Source organism: Perissodus microlepis, chromosome 23 (assembly GCF_051167445.1).
Source record: "Perissodus microlepis isolate ML-2025 ecotype Zambia chromosome 23, ASM5116744v1, whole genome shotgun sequence".
NCBI classification, from domain to species: domain Eukaryota; kingdom Metazoa; phylum Chordata; class Actinopteri; order Cichliformes; family Cichlidae; genus Perissodus; species Perissodus microlepis.
The window spans coordinates 18940465-18957232 of NC_140482.1; the positions used below are offsets into that span (position 1 = coordinate 18940465).

The following is a 16768-nucleotide window of genomic DNA, read 5'->3' on the forward strand; positions in this document are numbered from 1 at the left end:
CTGAAGCCTATACAAGCTGTCACAGGATGAGAGGTGCTGTATGTGCCGCAACAGCCTTTCAATCTGGTTGAGGTCTGGACTTTGCCTGGGCCACTGAGGCACCCTGATTATTTTCTTTTTCATTCATTTTGTTGTATATTTGGTGCTGTGCTTTGGATCATTATCCTGTTGCATGACCCAGTTTGGTCTGGGCATTCAGACATATGGCCTCGCATTTGATCCTAGAATACTTTGGTATACAGAGGAGTTCATGGTCTGACTCAGTGACTGCAAAAAAGCCCAAATCATGACCCCTCCACCACCGTGCTGACAGCTGGTATGAGGTGTTTGTGCTGATAAGCTGACTTGGTTTTGTGTACTGTATCCAAACATCTCCACTTTGTTTTCTGTCTGTACTTTGCAAACCTAAGCTGTGCTCCCATGTTCTTTTTACCAAGATGAACCTTTCTCCTTCCAAACAAGTCATACTTGTTCAGTCTTTTTCCTAATTGAGCTGTTGTGAACTTTAACATTTAACATGCTAACTGAGGTCTGTAGAGTCTAAGATGTAGCTCTTGTATTTTTGCACTTTCTCTGGGCACTGCACAGTCTGACGGTCTGCTGGGACGTCCATTCCTGGATGCTTCAGACCAGCAAACTGCCAAACCTTCTGCTTTCATAGAGGTACTCACACTTACTCAGTTAATCAAGTGCATTTGATTAGCAGCACCTGGCTGCTGCTTATGTTTAATTTTATAAAAGGACTTGGAATACCTGTGTGCTATAATTTGCCAGGCTGGCTCTTTAAAGGTTAAGCTAAAAGCCTCACCACTTATCTACTGACAGACACGAGAGGCATCAATCAGTGAAGCAGTAAGCAGTCCCACTTGTTTGTGCAAGCTGTTGCAGCCTATAGTTACATTTCAAAGTCAAGCAAGCTTTAGGGTATGTAAAACGTGCACCAGTATTGTCACCTTTACACGAGTTAGAACTTTTAATAAACATTTGATGTCGAGGAGAATCTTTTTTTTACGCTGAAATATAACCCTAACCACAATGCTTTTGATGCCTAACCAACCACAGAGTAAAAAGGTGTTTTTTGAGCCTCCACTACCCCTCGTACCAGCTACGTGGAGTGGGGTTTTTTTCAGTTATAAAGAGGAATCATGCTAATGTGACATTTCAGAAGGGTTATTTCAAATGCTATTATCAAAAATCAGATCATTTGGAACTTTAAATTTACTTGTTCCACTTAAGGAACCTGTTCTTATCAACTCATGTCTAAAATTATTCTTCTTCACTTTATCAGCTCTCACACTGTTCCCTCAAAGGATAATTTCCATACTCCTCTCTTATAACAGAAACCACAGGGCAGCACAATGAACCAATGACATCCCATCAAGATGTAGATACTTACTTCCAGAGTTTGTACCCATCATCGATCATCAATCTTTAACCCGTCTTTGTTCATCCTGCTTTCCTCACACATCTTTCCAAGGAAGTCATTAACATACACAAGTGACCTTTAGTATGACCTGAATTTGATTCTAGGAAACCCACAACATATTTAGTCATATAATCCCTGTGTTGCTGGTTGTATCCTGATTCGGACACACCGATTACTGTGGATCTGGCATTCTTTCCTGCAGGTCTCGTCCAGCTAAAGTAAAAGCCAGAGAACACAATGAATGCCTTGTTTGTTAATCGAGGATTTTGAAGCCGCTGGTTCTCATTCAGTGTTTTGTTGAGTAACAATTACATAAGACGAGCCATTTTTTCCTTTGAGGAGAAGATCTGGTAATTCAAGCCTCAGGTCTTTTGTTCCTGCAGCTTGATTAACACAATTCACCGCTCTCTGGGGAAAACCTTGCAGCAGGAATTTTTCACAACAGGAGGCAATAAGGTCCAGATGAGTCTGGACATAAAGCCCAGGGAGAGTTTTAAGGAGTCCATGAGCTGTGTTCAGGGTATGATGACAAATACACCCTAAAATCTCATCAACTGAACAGACAAATTAGGCAAACAAATGGTGACAGGATCATAATACTCAGTCTCATTTGTTCAATTAAAAAAAAACCAATGCTATGAGGCAAAACCATAAAAGATGTAAATTTAGTACCAAAGTCAAACGCCTTTGTTCTGGAAGATAAAAGATAATGACTAGCGGTATAATGCACATAAAAAAATTAAGCACCACTTCAGGCAGCTGGTTAAATACTGAAATATCTAGTCATTGAGCCATCTTGTTGTGCAGCCAAACCTTATCCAAACCCACAGAAGCTATGATTACCTGAATTTTAGTTTATAACCTTAAGTCCAAAACAAGAAAAGACATTTTGGATATTGGAAATCTGTCCATTCAGTGATTATATATATATATATATATATATATATATATATATATATATATATATATATATATATATATATATATATATATATATATATATATATATATATATAAACCTGCCTGCCAAGAAAGATTCAAACTTCCAGGTTGTCTTCCATATTGTGTAGCACACCTAATGTTTTCCTCACTGGAATCACTGATGGCAATAGAAGCAGAAATCACCAGACACACCACAATACAATACTATCGCAATATTTCACCCACGATACGATATTACTGTAGTTTTTAGCATTTTGTGATGAGTACTGCAATAACATATATTTTGACTTCATCACCTTTTATCATCTGTAAAGTTTTAAACTTTCAAAGTTGTATTCACTCAGATAAAGTATCTCTCTTTGGTTATTTATTTGATGAAAGATGAGGTTGTCAAGCATACCAACACTGGCACTAAGACGATCTGCAGTTTCTACGCTCGGACTGAGATCAGACTCGTGTTTTTCAACGCTACCATCATCCAAATGCAGAGTTAGTCAACAACATGTTTTGGTTTAAGTGAGAGGAGAAGAAAAAACTCTTTGATACATAAACACAAATTATTTGAAGCATGTAAATGAGGAATATTTACTATCATTTTGGATTTGTGAGATGGGTTTTCTGTTTCTCTGCCACATAAACCTAATTTATCCTGATTTTCACAGTTCATCACCAGCTGCTGCAACTGCCGCCAGCTGTTTTCAGCAATACTTAACCTCATATTAACATCAACCAGCTCCCTGTGAATGATCAAACTATAAAGAAGCCCATGCCTTAAATCCACTGTGGAGGGCAAAAAGAGGCAGTAAAATTTACAGAGGAAAATTGAAACTTAAAGACTTTAACCTCTTCTAGTGATGAACACAAAAAGTTAGTCAAAACTTAAATATCAGACTGACCTAGAGTATGAATGAGTACTTAAAAGGTATAAATGTTCTTTAAATTTCTTTGCACCATCATAAACTCTCTTAGGCAGCTTTCTTGTCATGTCTTTAAGTAGTCTTCAGGAATAGTTCTGCAGGCTTCTTGAAGAACATTTAAAGCTCTTCTTTGGATGTTTCTGCCTTTTGTTCTGTTCAAGATGACCCAACACTGCTTCAATAATGTTGAGGTCCGGGCTCAGGGAGGCCGATCCATGACTGATAGTGCTCCACTGTGTGTTTTTCTATCCAGGTATGATTTCACTGCATTGGCAGTGTGTTTGGGATCACTGTTTTTAGATCCTCACCTCCTCTGTACATATTGAAGATGATCTGTACCAAAAACATCAAATGTTTATTCATCACTCCATCAGACCTGTTGCCACAGATTTTCACTCCAGTTCTTGTGTAATTTGGGATACCTCAGCTCCCCCCTATTTGCCTTGTTTAGTAACAGCTACTTGGGAAACGTGAAAATTATGTGCTTTTGTGACAGGCTGCTATTGACAAAGTGCCTAAAGATACAATTTTAAAAAAGGTTCTTTGCCAAGTTGTCCTTTATGTGTAGACACAACACTATGTCACCCCTGTCATATTTTTTTAATTGTTAAGTGGCTTAAACAAACAATGTGCAAGTACAAGGACTGGACTGGAAATTAGTGAAAAAGTAACCAATGTCCCCAAAAAACCTTGAAACACCTTCAGAAAGCCAGAAACTATTGCTCAAGACAATAGCTCAAGGCTGGCTCAATACTTTTGCACGGTAGTGTATTATTTAAATCTTTAAATATGTTTTTAAAGTGAGCTTTTAAGCCTGAGACACAGGCTAGTTTTATGAGATTTATCAGTTTTCAAAGAGACTTTAAGTGTAATTCAGTTCAAAGAGCTTAGCAATCAGACATTTTTAGGTTGTTGTTGGTCAAAACAGGTCAAAGGCTGTTTTTCTGCAGCAGCATTCAGCTAGATCACACAGAAAAAAAACAACCCTTATAATACATCAGTCTAACTCTGTAAACCATGTGGACAAATCTTTCTATTGAGGTCAGCGGGACACATTTCTAACTGTCCTTGGTGATGAAAGGAAGTTGCTGGACTTCAGTGACAGACGTGCGTGTATTTGTTTCATTTTTCTGAAAACATTTTAAAAAAAAGAGTTCAGTGGAGTCAAGGATGAAGTCTGGCTCAGAGATAAGAAAGCCAAGACACACTTTGTCCACACAGCAAGCTGGAAAGCTTCAGCAGGGGCTGAAGGTATTCGCCAGAATAAAAGCCTTTTATGAAACATAAAAGAGCGCTCCTCCTGTGCAGGATGGCTGATTATGGGGCTGATGATATGACTTACAGCCATACAGCAAGAGGTAGCTACAATCAAGTTACCCTGGAAAAAAACCAAAACAAAACAGTGAGGCAGAATGCATCAGGAGAAAATGAGCAACAGCTACACTTCTAAGTCCCATTTAGGAAGGCGTTTCACCTCAACCTGCTCCGGCGGCCGTGACCTGCAGTCGCACCGAGCTGTAGCAACAGCGCGTGCACGCTTCATCAACTCTGCTCGGATAAGCAGCAGTCGCAGAAGTACTTTCAGAATAATGCCGTTTGGTGATGGAAATGTCTCAGGACTATTTTTGCTTCCCTCAGGGTGCCAGCAATGTTGGAGAAGAAAAACACATCAAGGCCGCCCTGCATGTGCCTCACAGAGCCGTTCCTACCCCAAACTGCAGATGTTAAGGTTCATTTCAGTGCTTTCCCTTTACAGGATTTTCTTCCTTATTTTCACCTTCATTTTTCATGTGATGGCCGTTTCCACTGTGAGCCCACCTCAGGCTCTAAGATGAGTTGTTTACCATTCATGTGCGTGAGCACGCACTCTCAAATCCTTCCAGTTCACACCAAGACTGTGTCACACTGTAGGCTACTACAGTGCATAGACATTATGTTGATGGCTGTTCCAGCAAAGAAGCAATAAATCAAATGGCGACTTCTTCTGATTGGCTGAGAGATGTGATTCTTTTTGCCACCACAGAGTAAACCTTTTTTTTTTTTTTTTGCCTGTCCCGTTTGGCTTACGGATTTACTTTACCAAATGGACCATCCCAGCCTTGCCGTAATGGTCTATTTGATTCATCTTTTATTGTTTATTTTATTTTATTTTCACTTGTTAAATACGGGACAGACTTGACTGGGGAAAAGAAAGGGGAGAAAGAAAGGGAAAGAAAAACAGCGGGGAAGAGGGACGGGGAGCAAACCTAATGATGCAGCAAACAGCTGACAGCCCTCTCACACTTTGTAATATGCCACATTTCAGAATAAAAGCCCATACTTACTGATATGTTAATGAAGTGCATGAATTGTTGAGCTTGAATATATTCTTCAATAGTCTATAACTGTTGGAGGATTACAGGGGAATGGCACTCATTTCACGCCTTTATGTCATAGCTCTGATAACGGAAAATGTATCGATTGTGAACTTGCATTATTCCAAAGGGATTATGCAGCAAACTGTCCATTTTCCCTCTGACTTAAATGTGAGAATTTGCTGCTTTTTTTCAAGATGTCACCTTGAGCTCCAAAACTTGTCATCAGCATTATTACTATTTCTGAATACGTTTGTAACTAAATGACTTTCCCATTGTGGACAATACCTCATTCTCTAATAGACAGTGTAAGATTTTTGTTTTTTAAGCTCACCTTTTGTAGACAACAAAGATGGAGTTTCACAACTGTTGAGTGCACAGTCCTGGAGAATGAGGCCATGGTACGTTGGTGAAAATGGGAGGCACTCAAGTTTAAGTGTCTTGCACTCAAAGGCAGTGCCTGAGAAAAGAGCATTTTCAAACATTCCCTGCAAGTCTTTTTTTTTTTTTTTGGCCAAACAGAATACCTAGGCAGGTATTCAAGTGTCCAAAACTCCAAATCCATTAGCACTGTTGTTGCAGTTGGACATCCTGTTTTTGCTCTGCAGCCTCAGTAAACTTGAAGTAGCTAACTATGAACCAGTCCTCCATCTGCTGGAGGTTCCTCAAGATCTCCAGACCAACAAGGACCAACACTAGCAAGATAGTGAAACTGGATGGCAGACTCACTGGAGAAGCAGCAGGATGAGGACTGCCACAAAAGTAGTAATTCATGAGATAGGAAGGGCTTTGGTTAGCTGGTTATCAGGTTAGCAGATTAAAAAAAAAACAACTGGATACCCTTAATAGCACCCTGATAGCCACAATCTTTGTCTTCTCCTGGCATTAAATCAGGGATCTTTTGCTTATTATGCAAATGTCTAATGTCTATATTATGAAGCCAATAAAAATCAGATATACTTATGTGAGGCAGATCAACCAAGCTAGGTTTATGAGTGGGAAATGACTGGTCTGTGTTCTTGAAAAATGCAACACATAAAGGACTACAAAAACAACGTAAGTTATGGAAATTTCAGGCTTCAATCAGTTTACAGAAAACAAAGAAATAAAGTTATATTCCACCAACTGTCACAAAATCCTTTAAGCTATTTAGCTTCACCAAGATCGGTCTAAGCCATCTATCAATAGACAAACAAGAATATCATCCATTATATCGTTATACTGTAACATTAATACCAAAACTTCCATGACTCTGTCTTACCATCATGAGTTCCCTTTGGAAGGACTTCCTCTCCTTATTCTCCATATTGGTGCATTCCTCTTTGAGTTTCTCCAGAACTGATGCCACCTTCTCTGGTTCATTGTCCAACTCAGTCCGACAAAAATAATTCAATGGCAAATTCCCATATCCAAGTGCGTCCACAAATGCCCTCCAGCTACCAACGTTCTCCATTAAAACCGTCCTCACAGTCGCATAAATATAAGTAAGAAATTTGCAAGGCTTCAGGATCTGCTCCAGCAGCATTGTGGTCGTTAAGTCCGGTCCACACCAATAAATGGGTTTGACCTTACCCAGAACCAAAACGTTTTTGGCGTGGACAAGCCCCACCTTCCCCTGATAGTATCCAATGTACCATTCTTTGGTCCGCAGCTGCCCTCGTAGTTTGATTTTCTCCTCACTGAGCAAGGCAATAACATCCCCCTTCTTGTACTCCAACAAATAGGTACTTTTGTGCTGTCTGATAACTGTTTTTATCAGTTTCCCAAATTTCAGGTTTGTAATGCACCGCTCCTGAAATTTGGGGTATTTTGAGGTGACAGCTAAAGGTGAGAGGACAATCTTATCCACCTCTTTCTTTTTCAAGAACCTCCTCTGGCCTGTAATCCTTGCGCCTGTCTTTGGCGGTGGCTGTGGGGTTTGGACGCAGAACTGAGTCAGGATACAATCGAGGGCATCTTTGACTTGGACCCTGAGAGTAAAGTCTGAGATGCTGCTGGGGTTGTGCGATGTGATCATGTACAGGAGTCTGCTCACTTTCCCCAGTTTTACCTGAAATCCACGAATCATGCCGGTGCCCTCGCTTGCCTTTACCTGGTAGTTGGACATGTTGGAGTACAAACCAACCTTGAGGTCCTGAGGGTATCCCAAAACAAACTGGTGCTTCCCCCACAGCTGGAGGGCCACTGGCGGAGTTGAGCTAGACTGCCGGCCGACTTCATTTACCAGCAAGGTTTTAGGAGCACAGTCATGCCCAAACATGGCCACAACTGTCTTGAAGGATGGGTGAATGTGCTTGGGTCCATATACACCCAAAGTTACCTTCTTCTGCACGTGGTCCCAAACAGTTGTATTGTGGCTGAGGTACTGTGACTGAACCACAACAGCCACGTATATGCAGGGCTCGAGACTATCCAGCTGTACCTGCACTGTATCCTTGTATATGTAAGCATTAGGGATTGGTGTATAAGGCCCTTCTTTAAAATCACTACGAACACAAACCACTTCAGCAGTGTGACAGCTCTCTCTCTTCACAGTTACTGATACCTTCATCTCCAGTGTGATGAAAGACTTGGTCTCCATGTTGCTGAGCTTGAGTTCCACCACAGGGCTTATGGTAGAGCAGTGATCATTATTTAGTTCCAGAGGAGGGTCTAGTAAGGCTTTCAAGGAGATCTGCTGGTGGTCTCCATGGCTAACGTGTCCCTCTGGAATGTGCACGCTTATGTGGGTGTCTGGAAGCTGAACAACCCCTCCATTACAGTCCAACCTGCACACTATGTTGGTCTCCACCGGCTGTGTCTGCCCCCATCCTGGACTCTGACCCAGAGAGTCAAGGTCATGGCAAGACCTGGCTAGCTTTCTGTGGTTTAGCCACGCAGTCCTGAAGTCCTCCCTGCTCTGAAACTGCTCCGGTGACGGAGCCTTAAGGCCCGTGAAGAATCCGGAAGAAGGTAAGGCTGCATTTGATTGTGCTTGTAGCACGGACAGTTCAGACAGACTGTGGGAACGCTTACTCCTGAAAAATGGATTATCCCTGTGGAGGTTAGGTGTAATCTCTTGGATGGGGCTGATGGGGTTAGTACTGTTAAAATTATAGCTGTGAAACCCATTGTTCACGATTGTACTAGTACTAAAGGTGGAGCATGTCGATGGTGATGCCAGAGCATCAAAGAAATTGAGATCTGCTGAGTGTCTCACATCTGCCTCTTTGCAGTTTTGATCTAAGGGACAGATAAAGGGGTTTGCAGAAAAGTGGCTGTTGTTGTAAATTGGAGAGGGCCTTAGGCTCACTGCTGTCCACTCTCCGAGACCTCCAGATTCCTTTAGTCCATCCTCATACCCCTCCCCAGCACTGTCAATCATCCCACTGTCGCTGAGCGAAGAGTTCCTGAAGCTGACCGGCTGGACATATGCGGCTGGGATGTATCCCATTTCTGTGTTGTTGTGGGCATACCACCATTCTCCCCCTGATGTGTCCAGCACATACAGACGATCACCTTTGGAGAATTTAAGAGTGGTAAAGCTGCTTGGGCAATAATCCTTTATGGCAACAACTTCCTGTGCAGCTCCATAGGAGGCTGAAGTGTCCAGCCTTAAGGCACTCGGAGAAGGCACTGAAAAAGAAAAGAGATTACACTGTAGTTGTCCTGATTGCAAAGAGTTTTGTAACTGGTTTGGCCCTACTTTAGGTAAGTGCACTTAATCACTGTGCTGTAGTTAACAGTGCTTGTCTCATAATCAGAGACAGATATAATGAACCAGTTGAGCTAATTAGGTAGTCGTACTTTGGATCTCCCTGAGAGACTTGTATCCAAATGGGTCAGTGGTTCAGTAAAAACAGATCATAAGATAGCCACAGTACCCACAGAACAACCAAAAGCTTGTCTCTAATAATCTGAATCCAACTATATTTTCTCAGGTGTGTATGATCAGATGAAGCGCATAATTTACTGCATAATTTACTGCATAATTTACTATATTTAGGTCACCTCATTAGCGTATATGGAGCATGTAAACAAAGCTGTAATGAGATGAAACCAGTGAAGTGAAAGAACTCGGAAATGAATAAGCCTATTTTTAGCTGAATAATTTAACTGCAAAAAGATGAAAAGCATAAAAATTAAAACAAATTATTTAAATTCCAGATTTCAAGTGAAATTTAATGAAACGTTTTTTTAAACGAATCACGGGTTTGGACCTCAAAGGGCAACAAACGCATTGCAACTGCACAAAAGTGGCGTGGCTGCAGTTGAACACTGACCTTTGACATCGCTGAGACTGGCCCCAGACACCCCTTCACTGAGGTCGATGAGCGTCCCCTCAGACTTACATCGAGACAGGATGTGGTTGTTGTTAGTCACTCTGATGATTCGATGGGCAGCCATGGCCAGTACTTAAAAAAAAATGTTGGCTCATCGGCAGCTTTTCAACTGAATGGGAAACAAACAAAGGATTTAGGGACTGGATGGGAGCACCCAGCCAATTATAAACATTCAAGAACACTCACTTAGGCATTCAAGCAAATCTGGTGCAACTTCCAGAAGCAATGCTAATTTTCTACATCAGTAGCATAGTCAAAGGTCAAAGCTGCAGGAGCAGAAAATAAGGCTGGCAAAGAAATGAGCCCCAGCATGAACAGGGAGTGTTTTTCTGAATCAATGCAAAGAGCAAGTGTGTTGAAGTCGGGGAGAAACAGAGATGTGATTCATGAGAACAATTGAAAAGCAATAAAGAAATAAATCCAAAACAGATTTAAGTTCTGGGTCACAGTGGCAGTGAGGAAGGTCAGGAACATATTGTAAAGAACAAGGGAAGCTCACTTTTATTTCTTCGCAGGAATAACAGAGTGTAGAAAATTCTTTGCATGCTATACCACCTCTATCGCTTCCAAATCCTCAAAACTTTGCAACATGAAACAGTAGATATTTCTAAAAAGCAAGTCAAACTACAAAAAGAACACACAAATCCAAAGACAAAGAGTATTTAGATATCCTTTATGTGATAGCTGATTGCTCAAAACCATGGATGTAAAAACCTTTTCCAACCCAGATTTAAATCTAGACCCTTTACAAGACACAAACAGATGGCGCAACATTTTGAATACACTGCAAACTTATTGTCCCCCTTAGCAACTAACTCAACAGGCTCACTGACTAGCTTGGAGATATGTTTCCCCTGCCCATCTTTATTAAATGAAATGAGACAATCCTCAAAAGCTAAGAACGAAACAACAAGGTTTCAGAGTTGGAGCTGTTCCAGCGATCATCATGCGGAATGGGAGGTGTTTGGACAATAACATGGATGAGCTCACTGAGGAAACTTAGTGTGGACTGACTGAAGTGCTTCATGAAGCGTTGTAGTGTTGTAACATATTCATTTAACAGAGAGTTAAATACATTTAAAGAAATAAGGAGTCTCTTAAAAATAACACACACACACACACACACACACACACACACACACAAAAAAGAACAAGTAATCTAAAAAACTGAAATGGTGTAATGCACATTTATACAATTGAAATGACTATAGAGAATACTAATAGTGTGCATGTGTATAATTTGATCTGGAGTCCTTTAGACGTAGGATTTAAGGAAAAACTAAATCGATCTGTTACTGTATATTAGGAGTCTTGCTGACCAGTCATACAGCCACAACCAAAAGAATATGATCACCGATACTTCACAGATATAAGTGGCAATATTAGCTTCCTTCGAGCTTTCCCTCAGAGATACGGTGAGGAGCTCAACCGTTTGAGAGGGCTCAAAGTAGAGTTGAGTATCTGACTAAATGAGTCCTGAGTGCTTCCTGAGTTGAGGTGAACCCTTGGCCAGCTTGGGATTGCCTCAATTCCCCTTCAGAAGAACTAAAGGAGGCCAGGGAGAGGAAAGGCTGGGCCTCTTTGCTTAGACAGCTACCCACGTGACCTGGACATCGATAAGTGGTAGAATATGGATGGAAGAGTTTCACAACTAGCTAGTACTCAGCGTCCAAGAAACTGTAGTCATCACACTAGCCAGAAACTACAGCTTATGTTGTGTGTGTGGGCTAAAGGTAGTGGTTGAGTTTTTCTACACCAAACTAATGCAGCTTCAGGTCCATATTCACATTGTAATCTAACATTACAAAACCTCTGATTAAATCGATGCGACCCCCCGCGACCTTTAAATGCATAAGCGGTACAGAATGGATGGATGGATGATAATAAAACAAAATTGTAAACTGGTGGCATCATTTAGTATTGAGAATGTCTAAAATATACCTGCATTCAATCCTGTTCTGAGACAAAACCACAAAAATGCAGAAAAACTACAAAGACTGATTTAATTATCAAATATTTGGACAGTTCTGTTCACATACTTCAGTTCTGTTCACATGTGTATTTTTGAACATACACATACAGAAATGTAAAAAATTGCAGGCCAATCTCAGAGGCTGTTTGCACTCAGTCCACTGATTACAGTGCTTATTTTATATCTCAGACCATATCAAGCAAGTTACCAATTTCCTTGTCAGAAATGAGCTGTGATTAAATTTGAAAAACACACACAGGCAACAGAGGACTAGAATCTGATTAGAGGGGCGGCAAGAAATTGTTTTGCAGCAAAAACGTCCCACGAGACTTTATTATTCCGGCAGGACGTGGCGAGCGGCGACAGTGGGGACATTTGCATTTGCACACTAATGATGCCATTTTAATCTGATTAAAGCAACACAGACTGCAGGAGGCGCCATGAAAATGCCTTTCACTGATTGTCATTATTAGAGCTGTAATGTGTGCAGGTGGATTTCCATGCAGCTCATTTTCATAAAGTAATGCTTTGCAGCTTTCACGCACAACTAAAGACAACACAGCAAATTAGCTGCAGTATTATTAGTAGCTACTGACATGCATTATTGAGAGTACACCAGCTTTTTGCTTCCTCTGAGCAGCTGCTCAGAACTTCCTCCAAAACAGTGCCAACAAAAAAGACTATTGGAAGAGGTTCCTGAGAGGGCTCAATACTAGTTTTGGAGGACAAAATTGTTGGTTTAAAACATAAAACTTCTTCTAAAAACTGTCTTCCCTCTCATCACGCAGCATCAAAGCTTGCAAACTGAAAGAAAACCAAAAGCAAAGCATCAAAAACTGAGCTTCATCTGGGTTGGAGGTTAATCCTCAGTGTAAAATTGTGATATTCAGAACTTCAGTGTATCTGTGCACACTGAGTACTTTGTCTAAGGTCCCTACTCCTTTTGAAATTATTGTATTTTCAACTATGTGAAAATCTCAGCTCTCTTTGAACATGTCTGGCATTGACGATTATTGTTACATGCCGTTATTGTATAACCTTGCACTGAGGAAGTATTCAGATGAAGCTGAGGTGGATTTGATGGACTCATCAGGGGCTTGTTCAACTAAATCAACCTACAGCCATTGTTCACCTGTCAGAAACATGGCTGGGTGTCAGTTTTTCGCTGAACACTGCTGACTAAGCAGTAATTTGATAGCAGGAAGCATCAGAATTAAGAGAATGAGTCAGAATTCACAATATTATTCTAAGCAAAGAGGGGTGTTTTCAGCGTCAGATTATGACTAGTTTCTAAATCAGGGACTGTGAGGCGCTCTAAAGCACAAGGGGGGAACCAGCCATTACCAACTACACCCTATGATAAAGATCTCCCAAATGGTGTGCTTTGAGCCAAATACAGCTGTGTCAGAGTGTCCTGCCTCAACCAATTTTGATTTAACACTGCAAAAAAAGGCAAGGAATTAACCAGTTTCTAGTATTTTAAAAATCCTTTCTAGGGGAAGTCCAGCTAAACCCAGACTGTTTGCAGTTACAGCATGGTAGGACTTATTAAAGTGTGACACATCAATGGCGCTGATTGACAGTGAGGAGTAATGAACACTTCTGTGGAGTAAACCACGACTAACCACCAGTGCACAAGTCCCACCACCTAAAGCAAGGAGAAAAACTGGTAGCAGATGGCGATGCAACCTCTGTCTCGTGACATCAGCAGCTCTCAGACCATGGAGGAAGTCGCCAAACAAGCTGAAAAGGCACTTGCAAAGTAAAAATCCCCGTGTGGAAAAATGTATTTTAAAGAGCGCTAGATCCCACTCCAGAGGCAGATATGCCATTTGTGAACAGTGTGAAAGTGTTGGATAAGGTGATGGAGGCAAGGTAAATGCTAGTAGACTGGCGACAAGGTGTCTTGCTGGATCCAGATCTGGCAAAAGGGCAGTCAAAGATGCCTTCATAAGACAACAGAAGATCCAGGCTCAAAAGCAGAGGTGACAGAGGTTTTACAGGTGCAGCTCCTAATGTTTTGAACAACCTACCTTTTTCACATAGGATCTGCCCAGACTCTCAATCATCAAACATCACACACAATTGTAATGGAAAACGACTGAAACCAAGTCGAGTTGAGCCGAACTGAATAGGTTCCAGTGAAAAAGAGGCTCTAGTATTCTCCCTGAAACCTGATCTGATCTGAGGCTATTTTGTGCAGAAGTCTTGAAATTGTGAAAATGGGCCTTAGGTAGGGATGGGTATTGATAAGATTTTCACGATTCCGATTCCAGTTTCGATTCTGTTTAACGATTCGATTCTTTATCGATTCTCTTATCGATTCTTTTTTTAAAAAAGGAGAACACTAAGGTCGATTAGCTTAGAACTTTGTTTTATATCTTCTCTTTGAACAAGATAGAAATTTAGGAGTAACATGGCCTTACAAACCCAACAGTGAGATCTTAAGAGATCCAGCCTACGGCTCTTCAATGGGGTGTCACAGGGTCCCCAGGAAAAAAAATTGTAAATGTAAAATAATAAAATAAATATTCTTCTGTAGCAATAACAAAGTATAACATAAATTATTCTGTAGCAATTACACAAGAATATCCAGTAATGTCCCTGCCTACAATTAAACACATTCACTTACCGATAATCGGGGCATCTGCTGTGGCAAATAGGTGCAAGCCTTTGACCACAAACTTAGTCACTGCTCGGTGACATTCGTCTATCCTGGCCTGAAAGGAGACGCTACCGGTAAACTGCAGCGAGAACTGCCAGCATCTGAGCCAGCCAGACTCTGTCTCTCTCATCATGGTCACCTAAATGCACAGTAATGGCAGGTTTTGTGATAAGGCGGATCGCGCTAACATAATATGCACTGTTAGTTGATTATTTACCTGCCGCATTAACGGGAGAGGACGTGCAAACGTTACCGCTGCTGCTGGGTTGAGATTCACGAGTCCGGAGCGGAATTAAAAACACGACATTCATTTCAGGTCATCGCGTGTTTTGTGAGCAAATGCTTTTGCATATTCGTAGTGTTTCCTCCCTTAAATGAAATATCTACTTTGCAAGTATTGCAAGTTGCCCTGTTGTCATCCGTTCTCGTAAAGTATAACCAAACTTTTGAGCGTTTGAGCCGCCATGTTTCCTGCCAGGTAAATGACGCTCCGCAACGTGGTGACGTCATTCGGGGTGACTGGAATCGATAAGGGAATCGTTTGCAAAAATGGCAAACAATTCCAAGGAATTGAAACAGTAGGAACCGGTTCTCAACAAGAACCGGTTTTCGATACCCATCCCTAGCCTTAGGCACAAAAAAGTTTTAAAAACTCTGCACTAAGACAGAAAAGCAAAACTATAACAAGAAGAAGACTGCCTAGTAATCTCAGAGGATAAAAAAGCATCTCTAGCCTGATTGTCAGGAGAGAAAACAAAGCTAAACTCTTGGGGTGGGCTAAGACACGCCAGCATTTCACTGGGAATAAGGGACAAAAATCCAATTGAATACTAGTGTACAGTATAAACTGATGAAACCAAGTCAGTGATTAGTGCCAGTAAGAAGGATGAATGTAAGGAGAGGAACGAGCGAACAAAAGATATTGCAGTGTAGGGTTGGGTGATTTCAATAGTCTGATCGTCCTATTGTATTCTTTGAGGCTGCCAATACCCACCATGGTTTCTGAAGGTGGTGATGGAGGGAGGGGGGTGCATATTGTCTCCTATCTATCTGGGCAGTAGCATAATGAGCAGCAGGGCTTCTTGCATCCTCGCCACTGTCAAGGTTGAAATGTTCTCTGGTTATTCTTTTTGTGCTCAGCTCTACTACAGTGGCTCAAACACTAAGTACTCTACCTTAATGAACAATCATTTTATCTCCATTAAAGCTGAAAAAAACCCCAAAACTTCCTCTAGTCTTTTGGTTCATGCATGTGTTTATTATCCTTGAGTTTTTCAGCTGCTCCGTTGCAAACCTGCTGATATTTTCACATCTGCCTCTCTGGAGATTAAACAAAACTGCAGCGGAGGTGGACTCTCAGATGTGGGGTGTGCAGGGAAGAGAAAGTGGGGGAATTGCTTAATGGCTGCAAATGTTCACCTGGGAGCTCCCGCTGAAAGCCGGTCAAACTCCTTTGAGGTGACATTTAATTTTCCTGAGCGTGCGGCTCATCGATAAAACCCCTCCTTCCTGTTCAAAAATGAGCACTCAGCGAGCCGGCTCAGCTGCTATCAATAACAAGCCAGCAGACAAAAATACCGTGTCCTCTCTTTGATATAATGCCACGACAATCAGTGCTAAATGCAGCGGGAGGTGAGGATGGCTCTGACAGATACAGGTGAGGGAGGGGGAGTTCACTGCAGGAGGTTCAGCTCTGAGAAAAATGGAGTGCTAGAAGCTCTAACTTTTGTCAGGGAAGAAAAACCCCCATCTAGGATCTGATGAGGAAAATGACACAAGTCATTAAAAGGACAAGAGAGAAACAAGCTTGTTTGATCGCCTCTGAGAACCGAGGAGATACAGAAATAATAACTCCAACTTCAGAGAGCAAAAAGATCTCTCCCACTTGTGTTCTACTTCATGTTTGCAGATAAATTTCCAATTCAGAGGCAGTGAAAATGCCAAAACAGCATCTTTTAGAGGCTTTGCAGTGAGCTGCCGGCGCGCTTCTTGGCCAGCCTTTGCATTGCATCCACATGCGAGTTGTCAAAATGTTTACGAGTTATCCACACATTTCGGTCAGGCTGATGGAGCGCAGGAGCGGCGAGCACATCGGGGAGTCGAAAGTTTAATTAGCCGAGAGTGGGCCGGTCCTAATCCCTGTGGATGAATGTAACTGTAATGACTATTT

At 41.5% G+C, this 16768-nt stretch overlaps 1 protein-coding gene across 2 annotated transcripts in view; it reads right to left on the reverse strand.

Moving 5' to 3' along the window:
- The window catches only part of LOC146361206 (SH3 domain-binding protein 4-A-like), a 43990-nt gene that overhangs the window by 23328 nt on the left and 3894 nt on the right, over positions 1 to 16768 (reverse strand). For both annotated transcript variants that reach the window (XM_084922627.1, XM_084922626.1), the window contains 2 exons: positions 9902 to 10070; positions 6901 to 9254 (listed from right to left, as the gene is read on the reverse strand). In XM_084922627.1, the coding sequence (XP_084778753.1) occupies positions 6901 to 9254; positions 9902 to 10025 (2478 nt within the window). In that variant the 5' untranslated portion in view covers positions 10026 to 10070. The remainder of the gene's footprint in view (positions 1 to 6900; positions 9255 to 9901; positions 10071 to 16768) is intronic.